The sequence below is a fragment of the Heterocephalus glaber genome, unplaced genomic scaffold, assembly GCF_053883595.1.
Source record: "Heterocephalus glaber isolate CG9 unplaced genomic scaffold, H.glaber_assembly_v1.0 deba00000331, whole genome shotgun sequence".
Taxonomy (NCBI): Eukaryota; Metazoa; Chordata; class Mammalia; order Rodentia; family Bathyergidae; genus Heterocephalus; species Heterocephalus glaber.
Genome location: NW_028258142.1, coordinates 18,264,696 through 18,289,348, shown reverse-complemented (window position 1 = coordinate 18,289,348; position 24,653 = coordinate 18,264,696). Strand labels below are relative to the sequence as shown.

General features: G+C 38.8%; 1 protein-coding gene across 13 annotated transcripts; it reads left to right on the top strand.

The window, feature by feature from the left end:
- The first annotated feature begins 231 nt into the window (after positions 1-231).
- On the top strand, positions 232-23,745 carry Serpinb5 (serpin family B member 5). Of its 13 annotated transcripts, none has more exons than XM_087191659.1 (11): positions 266-377; positions 512-589; positions 1,138-1,293; positions 2,258-2,377; positions 2,976-3,042; positions 6,341-6,515; positions 9,256-9,393; positions 11,788-11,905; positions 14,235-14,377; positions 19,172-19,339; positions 22,002-23,745. In XM_087191659.1, exons 6-11 carry the CDS (start codon positions 6,348-6,350, stop codon positions 22,392-22,394), a joined length of 1,128 nt encoding a protein of 375 aa, XP_087047785.1. In that variant the 5' UTR covers positions 266-377; positions 512-589; positions 1,138-1,293; positions 2,258-2,377; positions 2,976-3,042; positions 6,341-6,347; the 3' UTR covers positions 22,395-23,745. The 13 variants fall into 13 exon arrangements, with proteins under 13 accessions (XP_004858506.1, XP_087047785.1, XP_021094928.1 ...); XM_087191669.1 differs by having other exon boundaries at positions 295-386; XM_021239269.2 differs by lacking the exon at positions 1,138-1,293.
- Positions 23,746-24,653: the final 908 nt, after the last annotated feature.

Genomic DNA, 24,653 nt, shown 5'->3' with positions numbered 1-24,653 from the left:
CGTATGTGTCACCTTCAGGTCCTGTGTTGTCTGGTAGGATTGCCTTTATTTACTTATGCACGCATGTATTTAGCTCGGGGCAGGATCCACCAACAGGCCCTTCCTGCCTGAGCACGTTGGAGACCTTTAGAAGCTGTGCAGACAGCAGCAACTTCAGCGTGAATCATTTCTTTCAATCAAGGACAGGCTGCCAAGAGGCCTTTGTAAAAGCAAAGGGGCGGGAGCAGCGAGGGCGTGGTCACAGTGGGAGTGGCGGGCGCGGCTAAGGTGAGCCAGCTGCGCTCACGCCCCGCAGAGCATTGATTGCACCTCCTGGTCTCCGAACTCCTTGCTTGTCTTCTTTCTTGAAGTGTTTTCCAGAATCCCCGTAACTCCAGGTAAGCAAAGTAAGTCTTGGGGCTGATGTTTTCCCTTTTTAGGCTACTTGAAGCTGGATCCGGGGGTGAACGCAGTGGACATAATTGGTCTTTTCGAGGGTAAGCTATAGTACTGCTGCCTCTTATTCCTCCAGTTGGGCTGCCGTTCCAACGCTCTGTGCTTTGGGCCTCAGGGATGCCAGATAGAAAGTAAAATCTCTCAACTACACAAGGTAAGAATATGAAGAAATGACACCACGGGTAGAAGGTGTTAGTGGTGATCGGACCCCAAAGTGACTCACCGAGGACATCCTCAGCCCTACCTTGAATTCGGGGTGAATTTGCCATCTTAGAAAGGGTGTGGTACGCCGCCCTGGGGAAAGTTGAGTAGTCGTGTGCCGGGCTCCTCTTTTCTGTGGGTACTGTGGGGTTGAAATTGAGACTTGTTTACTGCTCTACTTTTTGGCATTTTTAAGCATCAACTCAGTGTTCATCTACGGGCGACTGCTTTCTTCTAGATAGAAAACATTCTCCCTCCCTCTTTCAGGGTTTCAGAGTACTTTAAACAATTGCACATTTCAAATGTGGATTCTTGGACTTATAAACTGATTGGCTCATGGTAGTTTCTTTCTCATGAACTCTATATTTTTTTAAATGTATTCCTTTAAGCCTAACACATTTAGAAGCCATTTAACAGGCCAGGCTGCCCCATAGACTTGTAGTAGAATTCTCAAAACTGGGGGATCTTCACATATTTTTGCTCAGCTCTTTCATTTCATAGATGAGGCTCACAGAAGTGAAGTGGTATCGCGAAAGTCACCGCTTGAAAGTGGCATCACTGAAACAGAATTGGGCCTTGAAATGTGCAGCTCTGGGATGTTTCCATGACACTATGGATTTTCTTAGCATGGCTTTCACCCTCTGCATCTCTCAAGAGGTTTGCAATAAAATTAGGTGGACTCTGTGTCAGTCGCCATCAGTAAATGCAAGTTTTTGATGGGTTCTTTGATGGGTGGAGTACTGGGAGCTTCTCTGAGGATAAAATTCTCCATAGAAAATGAGTCAGCAGCTTTATATTTTTGCTTCCTAATGTCTTGAACTGTGGCACTTCCGTCTCTCTGAGCTGCAGACTGTCTTTAGAGCATGCAGTCTCAGCAATCTGGGCTCTTCTGGTGTGGTTTAATCTGGTACTCCTTTATTGTTAGGTAGCAGCCGGTCAAAGGGGTCAAGGCCAGGCTTCTAAAGAAACAGGAGCAGCTGTGATGTATCAGAGTATGTGAGCAAAGCAGAAACTCCCACACCACCAGAAATTAAAGCAATTAACCTTATTACTAATGGCTGCATTAGACTTTTTTGAGGTCAGAGCTCTTTTCACATACATTTACTCACTTAATCACTTGATTTAATCCTCATGATACTCTTTCACATTGTGGAAGCTACAAAAATCACATAGTTTCTTAATCTGGCTTTGATTTTTCTCCTTCCAGAGATGGAATGTGAGCCACATTCTATCATAGGTGTGAGTGGCAGTTTCTCAAGGTAGCATTTAAGGACTTTTTACACTAAACTCCTAACAGCAGCTTTTCAGCATGTCCCTCCCTCTGTAAAAAAAAGGCAGACTGGGATAAAGGATATCCACAATGCCCAGACACAGTGAAAATTTAGTTTTTAAGGAATGAAAAACTATGCACATAAAACATATTCACACACACACACACACACACACACACACGCCTGTGTACAGAAGGGTGTGGTAGATGGACTGTGTGTGGGGTGAAGATGTAGTGTTTGAATAAGAACATGCTTGAGAGTGAGAGGGGGATTGTCCTTAATGTCAGTACAAGAGATTTAAACCAGGACTGTCCCTGGCAAAGGGGGACATTTGATTGTTCTTTCCACAGGGCCTTCATCTCATCAAAAGGATCTGAAAACAAAAGATTCAAGGATCATTGGCTCAGATGCATTTCAAACTTAGAAAAATCTTCATACAGGGTACAGTGACAAACTTTAAATCCAGAGAAGTAAGCACCTTTCCCCCAGCCTAGTTCATGGGTCTCCATTTATTTGGAGGCAGCTGCAGTCTCTAAATTATATCATTTTTCTCTGGCCTACATTTTTGCATGTCTAAGTCCTAATCCCTCAGAGCTTGCCCCTAGGCCCTTAGTGTGACTTACTTAGATGTCTCTGTCTCTGAGATGTCATGGGCATTTCCAGTATGGGTTGGGTGTTCCTAAGGGTTCCCATGGTAACTTGTGCATGCTGTTAAAACACTCATCACACTTATCATGCCACTAGTTGATGGCCTGGTGGTGGGAGGAGCCATGCTGTGTTCATCTTCGATTTCTTAATGCCTGACTTACTGTCTGACACTTGGTAGTACTCAGTACTTATTAAATGAAAGCATTATAATATTAAGAGTTTGCAACTTAGGTGACAGAAAGAGAACCAGAGCTCTTTAAAATAGGAAAACCCTAAGGAAAAAGCTTTGTGTTGCTAAAAACAAAAACAAATACAAGTACAAAGAACTATGCAGGATATTTTGGTATCTTTTGTTGTTGTACTGGGGATTGAACCCAGGGGTGCTATCTAAGCCTATTATCAGTTTTTATTTTGAGACAGGGTCTGCCCAGGTTGGCTTGAATTTGTGATCCTCTTGGTTCAGCCTCCCAAGCAGGTAGGATAACAGGTATGTGCCACCATCCCTGGCATATTTTGATATCTTTAAAGGGGGTAATTCAGGACTCATAGTATTTCTGGAACTTGAGAGACTTCAGAGAGAGCAAATGCCAGCAAAGACACAATTGCCAGGAAAGACAGTGGTGGGTGTGGTGGGAAGTGCCAGGCTGGGGGCTAATGAATTCCATGTCTGGTTTTGCCACTTTCACTCCCTGTGTGGGTGGCCTGGGAGAATCACTTTAGTCTTTGTCCACCTCACTTTCCTCGTTTGCAAAATGAAAAGGTGGGGCCAAGACTAGATCCTACTTCAAGATCTTGCCCTACTTTAAAAGTTTATGATTTTAGAATATCTTTGGAAAAAATTGCAAAAAACAAACCACTTTAGTGAAAATTGTTAAAACGGCATTTGTATCACTACTTCCATATTCATTTCACTTTTCTCTGGTTAAAATAAAAATGTCTTCTAAGCATTGAAGTGACTTTGAAAGGTTTAGTGTTTTTTGTTAGAACTATGTACAGAATTATCTTTGTTAAAATTGTTACACAATTTTTATGAAAATGAAAGAAGCTGTCTCTGTAAGAATATTGTGAAAATATTTTAGTGATTTTTACACTTTGAACATAAACCACTGGACATATAAATGTATTTCTTTTTTTTTTGGTACCGGGGGATTGAACTCCAGACCTTGCACTTGTGAGGCAGGCAGTGGAACCACTGAGCTAAATCCCCGGCCCCTGAACATATAAATGTACTGTATAGAAATTGTTAATCTCTAGTGTTGTACTTGTAAAATTTTTTATAGTATTTGATCATCCAAAATGGTCTTTGTAGGAAATGTGACATTTTTTTCCCAGATGTGTATTGGTAACATTCCTGGGATTTGTTTAAATGCTTTGATCATTTTATAACACAGAGAAGTGGCAATTGGCTGTTGCCAAAGTCATATCTTCAGCTATTTCAGATCAGATCAGCTTTATAGTGGTTTTAGGTCACTTGGGACTGATCATGGAGCAGATGATCAGATTCACCATTATTATTTGATTAATATCATAATTGGTGATTGTTTACCACTACATTTTTCACATATAAGCTTTTCTTGATACCTTTGTCCAGTATCAAACAATGCTGCTGTAGTTGGGATCTTGGATATTAGGGCTGTATGTCTTTCCCCATGGCCAAGGAGAATTTTTTGAAAAAGGAGCCAATCAACATATGGACAAGAAGGCAGATGGGTTTAGACTAATGCCCCAAGGAATACTATGCAAAAGAAGGGACTCACTGAAAGTGGGCTTGGCTGGTGGCAGAGCCTCTGGATGTCAGATGGTAAAGATTTATATTCTCCAACAAAGATCTGGATCTAAGCTTTGTACTGCAGTACAGCCTTAACATATTGTGTAATTCATTGTATTAAAGCCAAATGAGCCTATAGTCATGGAGTCATTTAGGCTAAATGTATCTCAAAATGTTACAATGAATTATGTTTTGGTTGAACAAAATGGTAAAATGAATATATCCTTACACTTTTATTCACTTCCTGGATTCATTTCTAGGTATTTATAGTCAAACTCTCTTACCAGTTTAATTCATACTTTTAAACACAGTTTTTCTACACAAAAGAAAATTATTAAAATTGTGATTTATTATCAACTTATAAAATTACTCTGATTTTTCTTCTTAAGGGGTTGTAGATATATGCTAGGAGAAACTACTTAGGTTTGTTAAAGCACAATTTGTGTATTTTCATATATTGTTGTCAGTGTGATTAAACCTCAGGTTATAGAAACATTGAAAAATTTGAAGGGATATAAGTTTAGGTTCTCTGGTGAAGAAACTGCTCATTATTTCATGTTCATGTTGAGTTGTAGATATAGATAAACTCAGCCTGTCATTGTTAAGTTTGCTGCTGGAGGAAGCCAGGCTTCTTGTTCTGAAAGTCTCTTACCCACATTTCCCAAACCTCTTGTGAAGTTTCTTTTAATTTCCCCAGTGAGGAGTGCTCTGTTTGAAACATTCCCAGCTTGCCATTTTTGTCTCAGGACACTGCTGGTCTCAATACATACCTAGTGCTGGTCAGCTTCCACTGGGGTATGATGTTATGTTTGGGCCAGACCCTGCCCCAAGAGGAGAAGGAGGAGCCTGTGTGGACTTAAAGGACAGCACAATGCCGAGTGTCTACCAGGACTTTAGGTTACCTGTGATAGATTTGTAACAGGCACACTATCCAATGCACACTTGCTGTACTTATCAGTGGCATCAGAAGAAGGAGGCAGTCAGTGGGATGATGTGAGCATGAAGAGGGCCAACAAAACATCATCATCATCGTCACCATTATTGTTATTATCATTATTTTGTTAATAAACTTCCTTTTTCAGACTTTACAGTATAATATTTTGAATTTGAGCTACGCACAAGCCATATGTCCTGTAAAAGAGAATTCGGAAGAGGTATTTGAAGATCGGTGGCCCACTCCTTTATCTTTGCGTTTTGAGTTTCTGTCCAGTATAAGATACAAGCTATAATTGTATTCATGGCTTTGAGCCTCACACACCTGTGGGTCCTGGCTAAGAAAGCCCTGAATAATGAGGCGTTCTCTCTGACACCAGCGTGTGTGTCCTGCCTGAAGAGATTCAGTGTCCTGCTTACTCTCCATGTCTGTGTGCACACAAATCATCTTCCCTCTTTGGGTGTTCGCCTCTTTATCTTTTCTTCTGTTCTGGTAAGGACATTCATCATTGGATTAAGGCCTGCCTAACTCCAGTCTGACCTCCTTTAGCTAATTCAGTCTCAAAGAGCTTACAGCACATTCACAGGGACTACAGATTAGGGGTGCAACATGTCTTCTTGGAGGACACAATTTAACAAGTATTCAGTTGAATCACACAACTGCAATTTTACTGTGTGTGATTTACAAAAATGACAACTTTGTATGATTTAACCAAAATCCTAATCAAAACAATATGTGATAAATAAATTCAACTGATTTTATTCTGTGCTGTCAATGGCTCTGACCACTTGCTGAGGGAGAGGAGCGGTGGGTGGGCTTCAGACCAAGGCCATTGTGGTCGAGCAGGCCTGAATTTGGAGATACTGAGCAGTTCTGCGCACATAGACCTCATATGCTTTAGGACATCTGCCCACAAGTTTCCCCACAACTAGCTTTCTTTTTGAATTTATGGAAAATTCCTTCTAGTCTTCTACCCACGATCATTACTTTGTTAAAATAGAATTCTTACTGTGTTGGCAGAATGCAATGGAGAACATTGTAAATATATCTTAGAAATAACCCTTCCTTTGTCCTTGGTTCCAGGCCCACAATGGATGCCCTGCAGTTGGCAAATTCAGCTTTTGCTGTTGATCTATTCAAACAACTGTGTGACAAGGAACCAGCGGGCAATGTCCTTTTCTCTCCAATCTGTCTCTCTACCTCTCTGTCGCTTGCTCAAGTAGGTGCCAAAGGTGGCACAGCAAATGAAATTGGACAGGTAAGCCCCTCATGTCTTGTTTTGACTTTAGTCAAATACAGTTATTAGGATCCATAGGAGGGGCCTGGAAAGGAAATGGAGTCTCTGGTCAGCATTGCTCAAGATTGAGAGTTGTGCCAATTCTAAGACTCTCTTATGTTTTTAGTACTGGGAATTGAACCCAGGAGCTCTCTACCACTGAGGTAGCTTTATTTTTATTTTTGAGACAGGTTCTCATTAAATTGCCTTGAACTTTCAATCCAATGGCCTCAGCCTTCTGAGTAGCTAAGATTACAGGCACAAACCACTGAGCCCAGCTCTCTTAATGTATTTTTCAATGAAAAAGCTCATTGATGTGTCCTGCATCCTATGTTCAGAATAGGTGCAGGTTGTGATGGAGAACCTGGGGCTCTGGTAGGGAATAACAGGTGTTCCATTCACTAGTGGGCTTCGCCAAGTCACCTGACACTGCTTACCTGTTATATTATAAAGATCAGTGGCGATGGTTTTTATCAAATATTCCACTACAAATACCCTGAGTGTGAATGTAGACCTCATCCCTACCCCATGTTCAGACATAGAGCAAAGCAGTCCATCTTGGCACACAATTTACTTATAGTATCATGCTTTATTTTACTATTCACGGTCAATTGCATTTTACCTAGACTATATATACACTTATTTTAATAGAGAGATAACATTTTAAATTATCTACCTTCACCTATTATAGATAAATAAGCTGAATGGTGTTTTTATATTTTTATAATACTCTCAAGGGGCTTGGATTCTCATTGAGAAGCATGGACTAACATGATACCCCCCCCCCCCCCCCCACATTCAGAGATAAACATATGTAGATGTTTTAGAGTTTCCTTTTGGCAATGGTTGATTGTCTAGCTTTTAAAGTTCTCAGACTTTAAAATGAGATGATTTTCCTGACTGTCACATTTTAAGTCCCCATGTACTTGTAGGTGGTAGGTAAGCATCCTCCTATTTCCATGCCACTATTATTACATTGATTGCTCTTAGTTCTTTCCATAAGCTCATAAGCATTTAAAAAGAGAACACCTTGTATGCATAAATGTCCAGAAGTTATGACCAACAAAATGTTATTTAGGTTAGGATGAATTTACAACTGAAATTGAGTGGGGCTTGAAAAAGAAACTTCAGACTTGGGAAGAAGAAACTTCAGTCCTGTCTCCAATTCGAGAAGGACCAAGAAGAGAGCTTCTTTGCTGGTGGTACATGCCTGTAATTCCAGCTTGTCAGGATGCTGAGGCAGGAGGATCACACAGTTGCCCTGTCTGGGCAATTTAGCAAGAGCTTGTCTCAAAACAAAAGCATAAAAAGTATTGGGCATAAAGCTCAGAGGCAGAGTGTTTGCCTAACAAGTGTGAGAGGTCCTGGGTTTAATTCCCAGTATAAAAAAAAGGAAAGGAAAAGAATAGGAAAGAGAAAAGTGAAAGAAAGAAAGAAAGAAAAAAGAAAGAAAGAAAGACAGACAGACAGACAGACCCAAACCAAACCAAATAGCCTCCTGGTAGTGGACCTCTTTCTCACCAGTAATAAAGAAAAATCTCAGTACATGCAACTGGCCCCCTAGCAATAGTTACTTGGGCTGTTTAATTTTCTGGCCTTGTTTACCCATCATTAGGGATGAGAGTCATTCCCTGGCTTAGAAGAGCCAATTTGACACTGCAGTGCTGAGGCTGTATGACTCGCTGGCACAGTGTGCAGGTTTGGTGGCATGACCTGGGGCATGGCCATTATGAGCTATGGAGTGAGGACAGTACCTTTTCATGCTGACTTCATAGTTTGCAGTACCACAAAGGAGAGGAGATGCTGGAGTGTTGGTTGGAGCAAAAGAAAAGGAGCAAAAGCCTTCAAATGACAGCATCCCAATTTTAGATGGCTTAGAATATTACTAGAGGAGTAATAACCATAGTCTATATAATATTTTTGATATTATCATTATCATAGGATAATTTAGGTGTTTTAAATATACTTCATTCTCAGAATAACTCAAACAGTAAGTATTCCCAGTCCATTTTACAGAAAGGCAAGTGAGGCTCTGGAGAGTTAGAGAAGACGGCATTTCTAGCAGGTGCAAAAAGCAAGGCCATCTGACTCAGCCCACCCACGGCTCATCACTTATCATAGCTTCCTGTTAGAAGTGGTTCATCAGTTCCTTTGGCACTTGGTAAAGCATATAAGGAGACCAGACTCTGTCTAGAGGTACCTCTGTCCTGGAATCTGATACCAGTCTAGTGATTATCGCTCTCAGTGTTAATTTCTCTTTTCTGGTCTCTAAATTCAACAGAAAGTATAATCTAGCTTCATTTTCCCCCCCAGTTAGGAATTCCTTCTGCATGAACTTCAGAAGCATCATTCTGAAGAAGGGGCAAAATTTCCCCATAGCCAACCAGGAAGAGATCTTTATGGTAGTGTTTCTCAACTGGGGACAATTTTGTCCCACCCCTCCTACCCTGGGGACATCTGGCAATATCTGGAAACTTTTTGATGGTCACGAATAAGGGTAGAAGGATACTGGCATCTAGGACAGGGATGCTGCTAAGAAATCTGCAGCCCTAATAGGAATTATCCAGACCGAAATGTCCACAGTGCTGGGAGTCAGAAGTCTTGCTTTATGGAACACCTGAGCAGGGAAATACTATGTGCCCCAAGGAGACGGATGTCACCAATTGTCCACTTCAGCAGGAATAGGTAATGCTTTTTGGTAATGGACTTTTTCTCTTGACAGGTCCTGCATTTTGAAAATGTCAAAGATGTGCCCTTTGGATTTCAAACCGTTACCTCGGATGTAAATAAACTTAGTTCCTTTTACTCTTTGAAACTAATCAAGCGGCTCTACCTAGACAAATCTCTGAACCCTTCTACAGTAAGTTTTCAAAAAGCTATTGGGAAGATTTAACTTTTTACTGAGTGGCATTTCACATCTTTAGACCTATCTCCCTTCTTTTCCAGTGAAATTCATTTCTAGGATGTTCATTTATGATCTAAGACTTCTTCAAATAAATCAGTCTTAGTGAAGAGGTTGAATGTAGTGGGACTTGACAGCAGTCACTTCTAATATAAAACATAGAGAACCACCGGGGCTTCCCCTTTCCTTCTCAAACATGCATGAATCTCACTCTTCCTCCTATTTCCCTGTGGAGAGCATGGAGAATGAGGTAATTAACTGTCTAAAAAATGTATCTCTATAGACAAGAAATACAAGACAACTCACGTTTTAAACTTTCTCCTTAAATAGCAAGGCATATGGCCTGACAGTGCTTTAAGCCCTCCATCTCATTTATTTATGTACGCAATATGCTCCAAATGTTCCTCAAAGTCAATAAGAAAAATAACCTGAATTAGCAGTTTTCATCAGTCACAGTTTTGTTTGTTTCAATAGGCTGGTCAGATAGTGTCTATACAAAGTAGCTCCAGTTCTTATGGGCCAGCCATTTCTTGAAACAATCATATAAAGAAGATTGTCATCCCCTTACCTTGGACCTCAAGGTATATTATAATATTTTTTAAGCCTCTGTTTGAAATACATAGTCAAAATTTTAGATTACGGGGAGGTTCCCACTCTACTTCAGTATTACAGAATTGATTCAGTTCCTATGGATAGTCATAGATTCAAACTTCCTAAATTTAAAAGCTTCTACTGTCTAAATATTTGACCATTACATTACAACTTTCTGTAGTAGGTATTTGTTCTTGTGGTTGAGATCTTTTGAGGAGACAAGTCACTAGATATTGTTATTTTATTCTTGTGGTTTGAAGACACATATATACAACCATTTTTGTTTCAATAATCACCTGGGAAATTAAACAAAATTGAAATGTGAGTTGGTGCTGGGCAGGGAAAAAATTAAAATGCTCCCTAGGTGATCCTTAAGGAGATGCCTAGTATGTTTTTGTTGCAGTGAGGCCAATGGAGGCCCTCATTTTGCAGAGGTTTTCTGATATTCTTAGGTGACACTGACTCTCTCAGTGAAAGGCAACAGTCAGTTCCACGGTTGGATTGCAATTAAGTGAAGCTAACTTAATTGGTTAGGGTTGTAGATGCTCTGGAGAAATTTAAGATGCCCTGTGCTTATGAGCAAGTGGCATGACATTCAAGTTATGTGTTGTGTGGTTGAACTTCCAATTCAACATTTGGAATTATTTCATACAAACTAGGTGTTTGCAGTTTTTTTTTTTTATTTTGACTGCTTTCCATCACTTTGTTGGTGCTTAGCACCTGAAAATTTATTAGGTAATAGTACAAACAACTGTTGTTTGAGAAGGGACATCTACATCAGAACTATCTGATGTTTGATAAAAAGGGCGAATTCTAGGCCTCAGTTCTCTCTCTCTTTTTAATTAAAAATCATTACAGTAAGACACATTGCAATTAACCCCCCTTAAGATACTCCCCCTTGTTTTAATCTCATAGTTGTTACCAATTTCTGGAGAGTTCTGGAAGTCTTCTTTCTCCCTCCCTCCCTTCTGCCTTCCCTTCCTTCCTTCATCCTACCTTCCATTTGTTCTTCCTTTCTTAGTATGAGTTTGTGATACATAATTAATACATTCATCCTGAGGAGTTGCTACATGTACATATCCCATTTTAATCCTTCAGATCTTCTGAGCCAAAATCAATGCAGATGGGATTTAGGGTTTGGGAAGCTTTAGAGTTAAACCACTGCTATATTCTCTATGGTGCTATGTTTCAAACTTAATGTGTGGATGAAATTCCTAGAAATCTTAATAAAATGCAGTCTGATTCAGTAAGCCTGGGGTGGGGCCTAAAAGTCTTCATTTCTTACAAGGTTTCAAGAGATACTGTGGCATTTGATTCTTGGACTGTACATTGAGTGTCAATGATTTATAGAATATTTCAATAAGGATAGGAAATTTCTGCAGATGGTTCTTCTTTAAGTACATTTTTCTTTTTTATCTTTATCTGTCTCTCTGTATCTATCTGTTTTTGAAATTGGAATACCTCTTATAGTATTGTACATTTAACAGAGTATTTCTTTTATTTTCCTGAAAGTTAATACTAAATTGATGGAGGCATCTAAGAGTTGACAATGTCTTATAGTTGAAGAAGTAAAATATTGAATGCAAAGAAAAATTCTCTCATTTATACATGAGGTTTCAGTTTATATTGTGTTACTAGTTCTTAAAGTGAATCCATGACAATAGATTTTTAAAAATCCTTTTGTTAAAACAGTGTAACAATATAATAGCTTGATTATAGCTCTTAAGTACTCTGTGACTTTATGAACTATATAATTTTCAGGAATTCCTCAGCTCTACAAAGAGACCATATGCAAAAGAATTGGAAACTGTTGATTTCAAAGATAAACTGGATGAGACGAAAGTTCAGATCAACAACTCCATTAAGGATCTCACAGATGGCAAGTATCCTTTCCTTGTTCTGCTATAAATGACAAAGTAAACAGAGCCTCCCTTCTCATGAATCCTTGCTCCAAGCATAAGAAAACTGATCATCTGGAGATTCATTGGGTAGTATTTTTAGGACACAAGCTAAATTCTTGCCCATCCATTCATGTCAACAACTTGAATTTCTGGGCATTTCTTGTATGGCCTCATCACATGACAGAAATTGCTGGTGCTTCAGTTTCAGTTTACTTTGCCTTGCTCTCCCAGGCCCAGGAAGAGCCCCAGCTGGGCCTCAAACAGCATGGCTTTTGGCAAATCATGAGGCCAGTTTTTAACTCTGGAAATGGAAGAATTGGTATAATTTGATGATACTTGAGGCTCTTTCCAGCTCAGAAAGTCTACAGATTTATTAAAGGAAAAGGGTTTTAGGCAAATAAAAATATAGGAAAACAAAATAAAACAAAACAGTAGTGGAAGCTTGTCTTTGGTCTCCCAACTCCTCATGCCAGCTTGCTCCCTGAGAATCTAGAGGTTCCAGATATCTACTCATTCCTGCCTCCTGCTCAGTGCTGCTCCTGCTATCTTCTCCCTCCATTAAAATTCCCTGTGAGTCATCTGCTTTGATTGAAAGGAATTGGAACTAAATTGATTTGGATTCTAATCAGTGACTACGCTTCCTTTTTTGGGGGATATATTTATGATAATTATACATCTAGGTACTTGCTTGGGAAATAAACAATCCTGAATGACTGAAGGATATGGTAGTCGCTGCTGGCTTTGGAGGGATATACTTCTGGGGTAAGGGAGACACTTCCTGTGAGAAAGAGCAGAGCTCACAGTGACATTGACTCATGAGTCTTAAAGTCCACATATAACAACATGGAATGAACAGGAACTTCAGTGTTGTTTAGGAGCTAATTTCAAATCCAGGCATTGCCAATTATGAACAATGATAATTGGAGATGGAACCTCAATTTATCAAACTGTAAAATGGGGTATGTGCTACATAATTTTTACCAGGTTGGGAGTATAAAAGTAAATACTATATACCAACAAACGGCAGCCATAGATATATTTGCAGGTACATACATGAATACGTACATACAAATCTGTGCCTATATTATTGAAATATAGCTTCTTTGGGTCTGTCTGAAAATAAAACTTTGATGTATATACTACCAGGATGAGGACAATTTAAAAAATTAAAAGTATGAAGCAGCTCCTGCTTACGTTGCTGTTAGAGTTTAGCTTTTAGAATTTCTAAGTAATTATATTTTTCCTCAAAAGTTTTTTTTTAATCTCTCTCTTTTTTTTTTTTTTTGGTATTGGAGGTCGAACTTGGGTCCTTGAGCTTGTAAGGCAGGTGGCGAAACCACTGAGCTAAATACCTGGCCCCTTTTTAAAATCTGAATACACATAAGGTTTTGGACTAGAGAATATAAGTTAGTGAAAGACTTCTGAATTCAGGAATAGAAGCTCAGAATTTAAGTTACTGGTGCCCATACTTCTTTGTTCTTCAAGTTTCTTCAATAATGATGTTTCATATTTGACACATATAGCATGGGTGAACCAGTTACATAATTTGTGGTGCTCAGCGGAAAAATAAAAATGTGGGCACTTATTAAAAATTTTATTAACATTTTTAAGATGGTGACAATAGAACATTAAACCAAATGCAGGGCTCTTTGCATATAGGTCCAGGTCTATGAGATGGCCTTGAGAGTTGATGTAAAGATCAGAGAGTAGGGAAATGAAAATTCTTTGAAAAACGTCAGGTGCTATTCAAATACAAGGAGATCTTTTTATTAAGGGATTATCACTGTTGAATTCTAGCTTGTGGTGATTACAGTTGACCTTGAGGCAAGTGACCTGCCTTCAAGGAGCAGGCAGGAGTGCGGGGCCTTCAGGTAAAGGGAAGTATTATCTTGGTATTGGACATACTTTCCAGCTGAGTGAACTACGACAGCTCCTTGATCTCTATGAGCCCAACTATAAAATGGGAATAATCTTTGCCATGTAGGACCATTGTGAGAAAAATGAGAAAGTGTAGGTGAAAATGCTTAGCACAGAGCTAGATGTATGTAAAGCCACAGACCATGTATTTTTGCTTGGGAGCACAGGCTTTGAGTCAAAAAGACCTGACTTCCAATCTTAGACCTCTTTGGTAAGTCTGATGTTGTCAGGCAGAAGGGGAGAAAGTCCTGAAATCTTATGGTCTGTGGTAATGGGCCATATATGCTGTGACTCTAAGTGGCTCATGCCCAGTGAATGCACATGCATGCATATATCAAAATAGTTTGGAAGAGAACTCTGGTATTTCTGGTTTTCTTAAATTGTTTGCAGGCCACTTTGAGAACATTTTATCTGACAACAGCGTGAGTGATCAGACCAAAATCCTTGTGGTTAATGCTGCCTACTTTGTTGGGAAGTGGATGAAGAAATTTCCTGAATCAGAAACAAAGGAATGCCCTTTCAGAGTCAGCAAGGTATGTGGCAGCATGCAGCAGGGAAAAGATTGCTACTCTAATTCTTAATTAATTAATTTTAAACTTTTTTATTAGTACGTGTTTGCAGTACATAATGATCGCATTTATCATAGGGAGTTTGTACATGTCTATAATACATCTTCATTCTTTTTTTACCCCCTTCCCCTCCTATCCTTACCTGCTTCCTTCAACTCTTGTTTCTGTTCCCATTTGCAAAAGCTCTATTTCCATTTTGTTGCCATAATTTCTTAGATCTGGAGCAGGGTGCATCTGCTTGATGAGCCCTACTCTAAATTGAAGAAATCATGGCATCAGAAGGGGTGCAGGAATTCATTCTGATGAGGAAGATGAGGGCACAGGAGCCTTTAGCAAGAAATGAAAAGAAAACAAACCAAGTCCTGCTATCAGAGGCCTTTGGATTGTTATGAAACTTTGATCATTTAGGCATTTTGCTCCTGATTAACTTTATAATCTCACTTTTTTACCCATTGATAGGGAAGCACATGGTTTGGTTATTTGTTTTGATTTTGTATTTCTTTTGCCATGCTGGGCATTGAATGCAGAGCCTCAAAAATGCTAGGCAAATGCTTCAGCACTGATTTTGATATTTTAATTTATAATTTGTAAGATACTTTGAGGCATTTATTGGCTGTGAAGAAAAAAGCTTACTCACCTGCATCATGGGGAGTCATTACAGGGGAGAATTAGAAATGTGTTTTGCAGGACAGTCTCATTGATGTGAATATTTAAAAAATAAGTGGTGGACATAGGTAAAGTACCTCTTCTATAAATTAAACCAAAAGAGTGAGTTTGGAGAATTGGCCCATTTTATTGGAGAATCTAGGAAAATCCAGGGATCCATATGAAGATGTGATGTGTTCTCCACTGATGTGATGGCTTCTGTTAAGAACTGAGACCTTGGGCTGGGGATTTAGCTCAGTGGTTCCGGTGCCTGCCTTGCAAGCACAAGGTCCCAAGTTCGATCCCCGGTACCAAAAAAAAAAACAAAACAAAAAATAAGAACTGAGACCTATAGCAATCTGTTACTTGAAGAAAGCTAATTTACCTGGTAGCTTCTATGCTTCAATTCAAATTTTCAAGTTTCTCTCAGAACCTAAAGTGCCTGGGATCAATCACTTATTTTTGTCAAATACAGTAGAACCTTTTTAATGCCAGAATCTGGAGGGGGAAAAAGACCTTCAAGATACAAAGTTAGAGGGACTGGCTTCCATGCCTCTTTCTTTTTTCTCCAAATAATCTTTATTCATACTATGTCTACTTCCAAATTTACTTTTCCCAGCAAAGTCTGTTCTTCTTGACTGTGCCCTCCACTAGTGCATGGGCTTTATGACAGCAGGGACCATGCCTTATTCACCCTAATGTGTACAGTTCCTGGCTACATCCCTGACACCCACTAGGTGCCTGCAAATCTGTTGGATGAATGACCCGTCAATCCTCAAAGGTCAGTTTGATCAAACAGTCCATGTCAGATAAAACCGGACTGGCCTTTATTGGGCATTTTCACAGGGAGAGGACAACAATTGCTGTTATTGCTCCTTACCTACTCAGAGTATCGCTGAGTGGTAGAGGGGTGAAAGGGTAACTCCTTCCAGGCCCTCTGGCTGAGCTTGGCTTCCTTTCTTAAAGCTGACTGCTAGGGACAGGACTGGCCCTGTGCACCACGTGTGTATCTGAGACACTAGGGACACACATTAGGTTCTTCAGAGTCAGAGTTTTTTCACATATAGTTTCTCGAGTTTTTAAGAGTGGCCTTTTCATTTTCTTAGTGTTGCCTTTCAAGGAACTGAAATGGAGCATGAATTTACAGCCTGCCAGTGGTGTCCAACCTGCAGCTCAGCTTATCCCTCTTTTTAAAAATGTTGTAATTAAAAATATAAAAAATAAAAAGTTTGATTACTTATATACATTAACTGTATTATATGTGGCTCAAAACAATTCCTCTTCACTAAAAAAAAATAAATAAAATAAAACGAGGAACGAAAGAAAGAAAAGGTAGGCTGCATGCTGGTCACAGCTGGGTGAGTCAGGGAGGAGTGAGGCCTGTCACAGAGGCCTCTCTGTCTCATTTGGTCAGACCTTGGCTTTCCTTCCTGACAGGGGCGCCTAAATATGTTTATGTGAAATGTGAAACATGTTGCCAATGGCACCTCACAGTAAGTCCTTAGGGCCACATTAGTGAGTCCTGGACTTTTGTGTTAATCACACTAAAGTTTCTAGTTTTTACACTTAAGAAAGCGTTAATGAGTGTCTTTTGGGAATAGAGGAGGAATGTGTGCAATTCCTTTGTTCCTGCAATTTAATCATAAAGCCAGGTTATATCAGACCTTAGAAACTGAAGACTCTCTGAACAGAATTAAGAGTTTGACCTGTCATTAATCTTTCAATGCTTCATTTAATTACACAATAAAACCCTCCTCAAGGCTGCGTGGGGATGCATCCTCCTTTTGAATGCGGATGCTATGACTTTTCTTTTGTTTCCTTTGAATGGGTTTGTCAACCCTTGGACTTTTTGAGTGATTACTAAACTTTTCACAAGTCCTGTGGTGTCACCTTTAAGGACTAGACTAAATTGGCAAAAGTTTAGTACATATATATTAAAAGTTTAGTAATACAGATACATATATATTTATATATATGCACACACACAGGTTTAGTATCCCTTATTTTAAATGCTTGGGACCATAAGTGTTTTTCAGATTTTTGGAATAATTGCAGGTGCATAGTGAGATATGTTTGGGATGGGACTTAGGTATAAACAGATAATTCATTTCTGTTTCATATACACCTTACACACATAGTTTGAAGGTAATTTTATGTAATATTTTTAGTGCCCTGCTTTGTGATCTGTCACATATTGTACTGTATTTACTAGGATAGTGTTTAGTTCTGTTTTCAGGGGGTGAACCTCAATTGATATTTCAGGAAATGGGGTTATTGTGCTCGTATTCACTTGCTGATAAGTTGATGACAGCTTTTGGAGGCCACCATGCTATGTATATTCAGAAATGATTAGGAATCTAACCTGAAGGAGATGTTTAGACAAATCTATATCTTTTTTAGAAGAAATAAATGGAAAAATTATCAGTTAATTTAAAAAAATTATGTTTTGCTATCATAGTTCCATTTCTGGTTACACATAGAATTGAAATGTTCAATTAGTTATCATCCAACTATTCAGTGAACAATTACTCTATGTTGAAATATACCAGGAAGATAAGATATGGTTTCTGCCTTGACTATATTTTAATTAAGGTGGAAAGACAAATATTTCAAATAAATAAATATTCATATAAATAATTATTTCCAGTACTGTGGCAAGTGTTCACGTAGAGGTATAGGCAAAAAGTAAAATAAATACAGTGTAGGTCTGCTTGAGAGAAGTGTTGGGTGAGGTTCAGCTTCCCAGGTAAAAGTTTTACTGTAATATCTCTGCAGATCTGATCTGAATCTTAAAATCACTCCCTGAAGAGATTCAGTTAACAGGTGTATATCCCATAGGACATCAATAAGTAATAATAAGTTACATTAAATTACCTCAATCATTTGCTTCTTAGTAAAAATCAGTTTTCCCTTAGAAAGCCAGATACCTCTGTGGAAGAGACAGGGTTAGGGAAGAAGCCTGGGGTGGTCCCTGGAGATAAACACATTAGTAATAAGACTATTTCATGGGCTCTGTTGCAAAAGGAGCATGGAGTGTGTTGGAACTGTAAGAGACCGAGAAAAATTTTTGAAAGCATTCTTATTTTTTAAAATCATAAAATATATCAAGCAGACAGAAACTCATAGAGTATAATAAACAAATACCCATGTACCTTTTGGCCAACTTCGACAGCTTAATATTTTTTCTTACTTATTTTAGATAGTTTAAAGGAAAAACATAACAATAGCTGCTTTGCCTATATCTTGCCACTACCTCTCACCCTCCCGCTGTGGTGCTCTCTCCCTTCCTCCCCCACTCTGACCGTTCTGAATTTTCTAATTTTCTTATTCAATTGATGCAGAAGGTGTGTCTTAGAGGTCAAGTGAGTTGTTCAAGGTTGCAGGAACAGATGCATTTGGGTCTAAAACTCAGATTCTAATTTCCAATCCAGGCTCCTCATCAGTTCAGATTAGTGCAGGGGTCAGTACTGGATGGAGCAGGTGATACAAACCAAAGGCAAACAGAGGAAAACCAAATATGGTTTTGTCCTGACACATGCTAAGATTGTAAAGCATTTTTTAAGGAAGCACTATGTAAATGGATGTGTGAGTTGGCACTATAATTTACTTTCAAGTTAGTTTCACTAGGAATAGAGATCTCATATTATGTGTCTATAAAGATTAATTTAAACTTTGCCTATATTTTTCAGTCCTTCTGTCTTATTTTTAATGTTTTGTATCTGCAAGTATAGTACTATATGTAGTTGCTATAATGTATAATATGTGGAATTATAAAGCATGTGAATAACTTTTCAAAGAAAGTCATAAACTTCACAGGACTCTCTAATTGCTCAAGTGCATCATGGTTTGGGTCATAGTGGATGAATCATAAGCCATAATGATTTGAAACCATAGATCAAATTTGTGTATCTATAAGTCTATCTGTATATTTATGTATGTTTAGGTATATTTTTCTATGCATGTATATGTATGTATATTTGCATTTGTGTGTATGAGTGTAGTGTACATGTGTATGTATATATATAATATATATATATTATATATATATATATAATATATATATATTTATGTTTGTGTAAATTGAAAACTGTCCAAATTCTTTTCCTTTAATAGGCAGACACCAAACCAGTGCAAATGATGAATATGGAGGCCACATTCTGTATGGGGAACATTGATGATATCAATTGTAAGATCATAGAGCTCCCTTTTCAAAACAAGCACCTCAGCATGCTCATTCTGCTCCCCAAGGATGTAGAGGATGAATCCACGGGCTTGGAGAAGGTAAGAAAGGAAGCAGGTGCCCAACACCCAGGAGCTCTGTCATGGCAAAGAGGTGTGTGGACAGTGCTGTGTGGGCTGTGAGATGTGGGTGCAGCTCTGCTTCATTTGGCACTGGCTCAGCATCTCCAAGGCCTTCGGGGTCCTATCTGGGCCTTTTGGTTTTAATATGAAAACAGCCCACATTTATTTGGCAATTATGATAGTGCTAAATTCCAGACATGCACTGTCTCATTTAATTCTTAACAGTCTAATGAACTAGAAACTATTACCATACTCTTATTTACCAACAAGGGAACTGACGCATATAGGGGTAGACAAGTAGTCCTTGGTCACATTACTAGTTAGTGATATGTAGACTCAGGGTTTGAGCTTGGAAAGTTGGAGTCATGTTCCTAACTCTTGGGTGTTATGCTTCCCTCATCTCCTCAGCAGGAAGGCCACAAAGTGCTATGCACCACTCAGCCTACTATCTTGAGAACAGGAACTCTTAAAGAAGAAAACATTAATAGATTTTTTTTTTTCAGCACAGGAGATTGAACTGATGTCCTATATACTGAGCTACACCTTCATGCATTGTACATTTTTTATTTTGAGACAGGGTCTCACTAAATTGCTGAATGGCCCAGGCTGTCTAAAACTTGTGATTCTCCTGCCTCAGCCTCCTAAAGTGCTGGGATTACAGTTATTCCCTGACTCTCCAGGGGATGGACAAATTCAGTCCTCTTCTTACCTATTACTTTAGTTATCATTACGCTGTAGCCATCACTTTATTAGCTGAGTCATAATTTTTGTTCTTATCTTCTTTGATGTAGTATTCTCTCCCTTTTACTCCATTTCGTATCGTAATCTTGCAGTATTCAGCTGTCTTAGGTTTTACCTTACTTAAAATATCCTCATTCAATTGTCAATTATTTTCTTCTGAAAGTATAGAACTAAAGAAAATGATCTTTTTAGTCTTAGAAAGAAATATTTAAGCATATTATTGTAACAGTTTATTATGGCTGTCATAAGAAAGTGCCACAACTGGATGGCTTACACAACAGATGTTTATTTTCTTGTACTTCTGGAGACTGCAAATCCAAGATCAAGGAGTACTGATCCTTTGAGAGCTGGAGGGAGAATCTGCTGTAGGCCTCTCTCCTAGCTTCTTGTGGCTTACTGATAATCTTTTTTTTTTTTTTTTTGTAGTGGTTATTGAACCTCCCTCATACTTGTTAAGCAAGTGCTCTACCACTGAATTGCATCCCCAGCCCTTTTAAGAATAAGTTTTTTTTTTTTTAAGACAGAGTCTCACTAAGGTGCACAGGCTGGCTTTGAATTTCCAATTCTCCTGTCTCAGCCTCCTGAGTAGCTAGCATTAGAGGTGTGTACTACTGTTCCCAGCTTACTGGCAAGCTTTGGTGTACCTTAGCTTGTAGATACTTCACTCTGATTTCTGCCTTCATCTTCATTTGGCTTTGACCTTGTGCTTATTCCTGTCTCTGTGTCCAAATTCCTCCTTTTAATAAAGACACTAGTCTTATTGGGTTAGGGTCCACCCTAAGGAACTTGTCTTAATTTTACCTGTATTGATTTATATTCAAGCAACGTCACATGCTGAGGTTCGTCAATTAGAGCTTCAACATATGAATTAGGGGACATGGTTCAACCCTTAGCACATACACAATGGAGGCAAAATTTTGTTTCCCCTCCAACATAATCTTTTTGAGTTACCAATGAATTTTCTCCCCTTTCTACTCTTAGGTGGTAAATGGACCAGAGAATGTATTTGTTGGCCCCTTGAAACTCTGGTTCTTATGAAAATCTTTTGGTCCTAATAATCTGTCTTAAATGAGAGAATATTGATTGAAAAGTAGTTAGAATAGATTAGCATGAGAATACAATTATTCCTGCCTAATCAGTTCGTGACCTTGCCATGCTCCTCAGCTTTACTGGTTTCATATGAGTGTTATTAGTGCTGTTTTTCTCTGTGGTAATATCAGTTATGGGTGTATTTGAATTATTCTTGGGTGCACTTGTTTTTCTTTTAACCAGTGGGAAGATTGGAGAGTGAGAAGCAATTTAAGATTTGGTTTATAAAGAATTTTATGACCAACTCATTTATGCTTTGTTGCATGTCTCATTTTTAAAAAACAATGGGAATGGATGAATTTAACATCTATGAGCTTACAGAATGACTTAGAGATAGTCCAAATTCCCATTTCTAAAATAAAATAACTTTACTTTAATTTGATTTATTAAAATTTGGAATGTCCAGAATATGGGATTTGCTTGTGGAGAAATTATAAGGGCTCAGGAAATATGTATAAAAACCTTTCTAATTTTATCTTCATTTTCTTATTGTATATGCAGTATCATAATCCATACATCTGTTTCTGTAAAGCTACTCTATAATTCAAAACAAATGAATAAAAAAATGCCCTCATACATTTCAGTGCAAACAAAGCAGTGAGCACTGATGTAGGGTGAAGAGAAGAGTGAGGCTGGGTGGCTGGAGGATCTTCTAGGAGAAAGTAGTTACATGCCAAACGTGCTGGACCATCCTTGATGTTCCATTCAGATTGCTTTCAAAGTGGGTTCCTAACAGCACTTTATGTTTTTAATTAAGAAAAATCTTTTACACCTGGAAATAAATAAGACTGTTTTCTTTCTTGTCCTTCAGATTGAAAAACAGCTCAACTCAGAAATGCTGTTGAAGTGGACCAATCCCAGCACCATGGCCAATGCCAAAGTCAAACTCTCCCTTCCAAAGTTTAAGGTGGAAAAGATGGTTGATCCTAAGGCTAGTCTGGAAAACTTAGGGCTGAAAAATTTATTTAATGAAAGTACATCCGATTTCTCTGGAATGTCAGAGACCAAGGGAGTGGCTCTATCAAATGTGGTTCACAGAGTGTGCTTAGAAATAACTGAAGATGGTGGAGATTCCATAGAGGTGCCAGGATCCCGGATCCTGCAACACAAGGATGAATTCAATGCTGACCACCCCTTTATTTATCTCATCAGGCACAACAAAACACGAAACATCATTTTCTTTGGCAAGTTCTGTTCACCTTAAGTGGTAGAACCCAAGTTAAGTCCCACCTGATTTATCTGTGGATGCAGATTGCTGTAAACTCTGCATCCAGAGAATCACTTTCTAAATGCAATAAATTGTTAACATTCCTGGATCAGGAAGCAGCCAGTATTTGTCATGTGTAGCCTTTACATTAACAGGCCCTTCTTTTCTAATTCTTTTGTTACACTTTTTTACCTCCATAAAAGAAAATGACACATACTTTTAAGGAAAAGGAAGCACATTAGAGGAAAAAATATTATTTGTCAAACTGTCCAAGGTTGTTGGCAAAATGGTCCTCCACATGGAACAATTCCTATCAGGAGGATCTGGAGGATCTTGTTCTCAGAACTTTGCCTTTCTTCACCAGGATATAGAATGTTCTAGACATTCTGAAAGTTAAAAGAAATTCCAGTGCATGGGACCCACAAAAACTGCCTTCATCCAGTGAAAATGCACACATATTCACTTTACTGTACACATCCTTATGTTAAAACTTGAGAAACAAGTTTTCTTTCTTCTCAAACTTTGAATTTGGGAGATTTTAGGAAGATATTATGTTGCACATATGATTCAGTGCATTTGGTATGCTATGGAAATCCATTAATAGGGTCCGTACCAGCACTGTATAAATCAAGGCCTTAGTAGTTCTATAATGAATATTCACACAAAATGGACAAATAAAGACTATAGCCCCTACGTGGTCAAATTCTGCTGGTAAATGAGTATGCTAACAGCTTATGAACATACTTTGGGAACTAGCTTAGATTTTGAAATGCTGGATAAAGAATTATAGAACTATAGTAGATGAAGTGTAAGACCTCAAGGGGGACACACAATTCTTATTTAAAAATTGGTTTTCATTTCTAATATCTGTCTCACCTGGCCATTTGGTGCTGGCCTGGTGCCAGAGCTTCAAAGGGACTGATAAAGGGACATAAATTCCACAAGGACTCTCCCAGTAGCCAATAAAAAACTTTTGGTGTTGAAGGAAGTTGGCTCTTTGTCTAATGTGATGGGGAAAAAACAAGAAACCTAAAACCTTTAGAAAATATAAGTAAAGCTCTTAAAGTATTCACAATGCCTTGACATTTTTTTTTTTTTTTTAGCCTGTGGGTGTAGTTACTTTAGATAGTTTGTAATTTATACTAGTAATATTTTGTAAAGTGGTTCTGATAAGCTGTCTGTGTTATGGCTTGTGTATTAATTCACTACCAAAAGGACATATTCACAGAAGATTTTATGGTATTTCTTCCCTCATTTCTTCCTTGTTATTCAGTGTAAACAGGTTGTTCTTTCTCTGAAGGTTTAATATTGACTTAGTTCTGGCTATTGACAATACAATTTTATTGAATGATGTGTCTTTTTTTTCTCTAAGTTAGATTTACTATTTTGAAATAAAATCAAGCCATACATGTATGAAAGCATTCTTGAATATAAATGTCCCTTTGGTGATTGAGGTAGACTAAAAAGGAAAAGAATAATTCCTACCCTTTTCTCCTTCTTTCTTGACCATTCATTCTTTTCATCCAATTTATTCCTAGGGAAGAGGACCAGGACAGTGGGAGAATGACCCCAATTACTTAAGAGTTACATGAAATCCAAGACCTTGCAGGAGGACAGGGAGCTCCTCTGCAGCCCTTTTAACTTTGGCCCCTCCTTCAAAATGTAATTTTGTTAAGTAAGTTTTGTCAGATAAAAAGGCCAAAAACCAAGACCAGACTAGGCCACAACAAGCCTTTATTAGGGGAACAGATCTGCCGGGCTGTCTCTGAACAAAGGAGAGACAAAGGCAATATGGCCGGGGCAGGGATTGTCTTTTATAGAGACTGGGGTGGGGTTTGTAGGGACTGAGGAATGGAGGAGCCAGTGACATCACTAGTTGGTAGGAGGTGAGCGAGTATTAGGTTACTCTCCAGGCAGGAACAGGGGCATGCTGGGAAGAAGGGTTTGTTCTTTGGTGGCAGCAACTATCTTGGCATGACGTCACACAGGGGAGGGGGCAAGGCACGGTAGGAAGAGGGCAGATACTATACCTAATAGCTGCTGAAGTGGTGGGAAACCTATCATTCCAGGCTTCTGTTTTATGATAGTTGGGTGAAGGTCTCTTTTTTGGAGCTGCTTTCTGCTGACAAGGGGTGAAGATTGGGGCTAGACCTGGATCTGATGAGGGCTGTGGTAAGTGGGGGCTTCTTCCCTTTGTTGCAGTGGCTGGTACCCTGCCCTGAGGAGCTCTGTGACTGTCTGGTTGGTGAATGCCCT